At 59.3% G+C, this 5,000-nt stretch overlaps 1 protein-coding gene across 1 annotated transcript; it reads left to right on the top strand.

The window, feature by feature from the left end:
* The first annotated feature begins 1,001 nt into the window (after positions 1–1,001).
* On the top strand, positions 1,002–4,298 carry LOC131574551 (octapeptide-repeat protein T2-like). Its single transcript, XM_058829027.1, has 2 exons — positions 1,002–2,847; positions 4,254–4,298. The coding sequence occupies exon 1, from the start codon at positions 1,787–1,789 to the stop codon at positions 2,711–2,713; it is 927 nt and encodes a 308-aa protein (XP_058685010.1). The 5' UTR covers positions 1,002–1,786; the 3' UTR covers positions 2,714–2,847; positions 4,254–4,298.
* The last annotated feature ends 702 nt before the right edge of the window (positions 4,299–5,000 follow it).

Here is a 5,000-nt window from a genome sequence, read left to right on the forward strand (position 1 = left end):
TAGGAAGGAAGGAAGGAAGGAAGGAAGGAAGGAAGGAAGGAAGGAAGGAAGGAAGGAATAAGGGAGGGAGAGAGAGGGAGGGAGGGAGGGAGGGAGGGAGGGAGAGAGGGAGAGAGGGAGGGAGGGAGGGAGGGAGGGAGGGAGGGAGGGAGGGAGGGAGGGAGGGAGGGAGGGAGGGAGGGAGGGAGGGAGGGAGGAAGGGAGGAAGGGAGGAAGGGAGGAAGGGAGGAAGGGAGGAAGGGAGGAAGGAAAGAAGGTAGGAAGGCAGGCAAAAAGGATGGCAGGAAGGAAGGAAGGCAGGCCGGCAGGAAGGAGGCAGGAAGGACGGAAGAGAGGAAGGGAGGCAGACAGGAAGGTAGGCAGGAATGTCTGCAGGCAGTCAGGAAGGCAGGAAGGCTGGCCGGAAGGCATGCATGCAGGAAAGAACTCAGGAAGACAGGAACAAAGGCAGGCAGGCACGCAGTCAGGCAGGGAAAAAAGAAGGAAGGAATGAAGCAAGGATGGAAGGAAGGTAGGCAGGCAGGAAGACAGGCAAGCGGGCAGGAATGCAGGCAGGAAGGCGGGCAGGAGGGCAGAATGAAAGGAAGGCAGGCAGGCAGGAAGTCAGGCAGGCAGGCAGGCAGGCAGGAAGGCAGGAAGGCAGGAAGGCAGGCAGGCAGGAAGGCAGGCAGGAAGGAAGGAAGGCAGGCAGGAAGGAAGGCAGGCAGGAAGGAAGGAAGGCAGGAAGGAAGGCAGGAAGGAAGGCAGGAAGGAAGGCAGGAAGGAAGGAAGGAAGGAAGGAAGGAAGGAAGGAAGGAAGGAAGGAAGGAAGGAAGGAAGGAAGGAAGGAAGGAAGGAAGGAAGGAAGGAAGGAAGGAAGGAAGGAAGGAAGGAAGGAAGGAAGGAAGGAAGGGAGGGAGGGAGGGAGGGAGGGAGGGAGGGAGGGAGGGAGGGAGGGAGGGAGGGAGGGAGGGAGGGAGGGAGGAAGGGAGGAAGGGAGGAAGGGAGAAAGGGAGCAGGAAGGCAGGCAAAAAGGATGGCAGGAAGGAAGGAAGGCAGGCCGGCAGGAATGAGGCAGGAAGGACAGAAGACAGGAAGGGAGGCAGACAGGAAGGTAGGCAGGAATGCCTGCAGGCAGTCAGGAAGGCAGGAAGGCCGGCTGGAAGGCAGGCATGCAGGAAAGAACTCAGGAAGACAGGAACAAAGGCAGGCAGGAACGCAGTCAGGAAGGGAAAAAAGAAGGCAGGAATGAAGCAAGGATGGAAGGAAGGTAGGCAGGCAGGAAGGCAGGCAGGCACGCAGGAATGCAGGCAGGAAGGCAGGCAGGAGGGCAGAAAGAAAGGAAGGCAGGCAGGCAGGAACTCAGGCAGGCAGGCAGGCAGGCAGGCAGGAAGGCAGAAAGGCAGGAAGGAAGGCAGGAAGGAAGGCAGGAAGGAAGGCAGGAAGGAAGGCAGGCAGGAAGGAAGGCAGCTAGGAAGGCAGGAAGGAAGGCAGGAAGGCAGGAAGGAAGGAAGGAAGGAAGGAAGGAAGGAAGGAAGGAAGGAAGGAAGGAAGGAAGGAAGGAAGGAAGGAAGGAAGGAAGGAAGGAAGGAAGGAAGGAAGGAAGGAAGGAAGGAAGGAAGGAAGGAAGGAGGCAGGAAGGACAGAAGACAGGAAGGGAGGCAGACAGGAAGGTAGGCAGGAATGCCTGCAGGCAGTCAGGAAGGCAGGAAGGCCGGCTGGAAGGCAGGCATGCAGGAAAGAACTCAGGAAGACAGGAACAAAGGCAGGCAGGAACGCAGTCAGGAAGGGAAAAAAGAAGGCAGGAATGAAGCAAGGATGGAAGGAAGGTAGGCAGGCAGGAAGGCAGGCAGGCACGCAGGAATGCAGGCAGGAAGGCAGGCAGGAGGGCAGAAAGAAAGGAAGGCAGGCAGGCAGGAAGTCAGGCAGGCAGGCAGGCAGGCAGGCAGGCAGGAAGGCAGAAAGGCAGGAAGTAAGGCAGGAAGGAAGGCAGGAAGGAAGGCAGGAAGGAAGGCAGGCAGGAAGGAAGGCAGCTAGGAAGGCAGGAAGGAAGGCAGGAAGGCAGGAAGGCAGGAAGGCAGGAAGGCAGGAAGGCAGGAAGGAAGGAAGGAAGGAAGGAAGGAAGGAAGGAAGGAAGGAAGGAAGGAAGGAAGGAAGGAAGGAAGCAGGAAGGATGGAAGACGGGAAGAAAGGCAGACAGGAAGGTAGGCAGGAATGCATGCAGGCAGTCAGGAAGGCAGGAAGGCCGGCTGGAAGGCAGGCATGCAGGAAAGAACTCAGGAAGACAGGAACAAAGGCAGGCAGGCACGCAGTCAGTCAGGGAAAAAAGAAGGCAGGAATGAAGCAAGGATGGAAGGAAGGTAGGCAGGCAGGAAGGCAGGCAGGCACGCAGGAATGCAGGCAGGCAGGCAGGCAGGAAGGAAGGCAGGAAGGCAGGAAGGCAGGAATGAAGGCAGGAAGGAAGGAAGGCAGGAAGGAAAGGAAGGCAGGAAGGAAGGCAGACAGGACAATAGGCAGGAATGTCTGCAGGCAGTCAGGAAGGCAGGAAGGCCGGCCGGAAGGCAGGCATGCAGGAAAGAAGTCAGGAAGACAGGAACAAAGGCAGGCAGGCACGCAGTCAGGCAGGGAAAAAAGAAGGCAGGAACGAAGCAAGGATGGAAGGAAGGTAGGCAGGCAGGAAGACAGGCAAGCAGGCAGGAATGCAGGCAGGAAGGCGGGCAGGAGGGCAGAATGAAAGGAAGGCAGGCAGGCAGGAAGTCAGGCAGGAAGGCAGGCAGGCAGGAAGTCAGGCAGGCAGGCAGGCAGGCAGGAAGGCAGGAAGGCAGGAAGGCAGGCAGGAAGGCAGGAAGGAAGGCAGGAAGGAAGGAAGTCAGGCAGGCAGGAAGACAGGCAGGCAGGCAGGCAGGCAGGCAGGCAGGAAGTCAGGCAGGAAGGCAGGAAGGCAGGAAGGCAGGCAGGAAGGCAGGCAGGAAGGCAGGCAGGAAGGCAGGAAGGCAGGAAGGCAGGAGGGAAGGCGGGAAGGCGGGAAGGAGGGCAGGCAGGCAGGCAGGCAGGCAGGCAGGAAGGCAGGAAGGAAGGAAGGAAGGGAGGGAGGGAGGGAGGGAGGGAGGGAGGGAGGGAGGGAGGGAGGGAGGAAGGAAGGAAGGAAGGAAGGAAGGAAGGAAGGAAGGAAGGAAGGAAGGAAGGAAGGAAGGAAGGAAGGAAGGAAGGAAGGAAGGAAGGAAGGAAGGAAGGAAGGAAGGAAGGAAGGAAGGAAGGAAGGCAAAAGGATGGCAGGAAGGAAGGAAGGAAGGCCGGCAGGAAGGAGGCAGGAAGTACAGAAGACAGGAAGGGAGGCAGACAGGAAGGTAGGCAGGAATGCCTGCAGGCAGTCAGGAAGGCAGGAAGGCCGGCCGGAAGGCAGGCATGCAGGAAAGAACTCAGGAAGACAGGAACAAAGGCAGTCAGGCACGCAGTCAGGCAGGGAAAAAAGAGGGCAGGAATGAAGCAAGGATAGAAGGAAGGTAGGCAGGCAGAAAGGCAGCCAGGCAGGCAGGAATGCAGGCAGGAAGGCGGGCATGAGGGCAGAAAGAAAGGAAGGCAGGCAGGCAGGAAGTCAGGCAGGCAGGAAGGCAGGCAGAAAGTCAGGCAGGATGCCAGGAAGGGAGGGAGGGAGGGAGGGAGGGAGGGAGGGAGGGAGGGAGGGAGGGAGGGAGGGAGGGAGGGAGGAAGGAAGGAAGGAAGGAAGGAAGGAAGGAAGGAAGGAAGGAAGGAAGGAAGGAAGGAAGGAAGGAAGGAAGGAAGGAAGGAAGGAAGGAAGGAAGGAAGGAAGGAAGGAAGGAAGGAAGGAAGGAAGGAAGGAAGGAAGGAAGGAAGGAAGGAAGGAAGGAAGGAAGGAAAGAAGGCAGGAAGGCAGGTAAAAAGGATGGCAGGAAGGAAGGAAGGCAGGCCGGCAGGAAGGAGGAGGGAAGGACAGAAGACAGGAAGGGAGGCAGACAGGAAGGTAGGCAGGAATGCCTGCAGGCAGTCAGGAAGGCAGGAAGATCGGCCGGAAGGCAGGCATGCAGGAAAGAACTCAGGAAGACAGGAACAAAGGCAGGCAGGCACGCAGTCAGGCAGGGAAAAAAGAAGGCAGGAATGAAGCAAGGATGGAAGGAAGGTAGGCAGTTGGCAAGACAGGCAGGAAGGCAGGCAGGGAGGCAGGCAGGCAAGAGGGCAGGCAGGCAGGTAGGAAGAAAGGCAGACAGGAAAGCAGGCAGGAAAACAGACAGCAGGAACGGAAGGCAGGCACGAAGGAAGGCAGGCAAGAAGGAAGGCAGGTAGGGAGGCAGGAAGGGAGGGAGGGAAAGAGGGAGGGAGGGAGGGAGGGAGGGAGGGAGGGAGGGAGGGAGGGAGGGAGGGAGGGAGGGAGGGAGGGAGGGAGGGAGGGAGGGAGGGAGGGAGGGAGGGAGGGAGGGAGGAAGGGAGGAAGGGAGGAAGGGAGGAAGGAAAGAAGGCAGGAAAGCAGGCAAAAAGGATGGCAGGAAGGAAGGAAGGCAGGCCGGCAGGAAGGAGGCAGGAAGGACAGAAGACAGGAAGGGAGGCAGACAGGAAGGTAGGCAGGAATGCCTGCAGGCAGTCAGGAAGGCAGGAAGGCCAGCCGGAAGGCAGGCATGTAGGAAAGAAGTCAGGAAGAGAGGAACAAAGGCAGGCAGGCACGCAGTCAGGCAGGGAAAAAAGAAGGCAGGAATGAAGCAAGGATGGAAGGAAGGTAGGCAGGCAGGAAGACAGGCAGGCAGGCAGGAATGCAGGCAGGAAGGCGGGCAGGGGAGGGCAGAAAGAAAGGAAGGCACGCAGGCAGGAAGTCAGGCAGGCAGGCAGGAAGGCAGGAAGTCAGGCAGGATGTCAGGCAGAACGGCAGGAAGTCAGACAGGAAGTCAGGCAGGAAGGAAGTCAGGAAGGAAGTCAGGAAGGAAGGAAGGGAGGGAGGGAGGGAGGGAGGGAGGAAGGGAGGAAGGGAGGAAGGGAGGAAGGGAGGAAGGGAGGAAGGGAGGAAGGGAGGA

The sequence above is a fragment of the Poecile atricapillus genome, unplaced genomic scaffold (assembly GCF_030490865.1).
Source record: "Poecile atricapillus isolate bPoeAtr1 unplaced genomic scaffold, bPoeAtr1.hap1 scaffold_398, whole genome shotgun sequence".
NCBI classification, from domain to species: Eukaryota; Metazoa; Chordata; class Aves; order Passeriformes; family Paridae; genus Poecile; species Poecile atricapillus.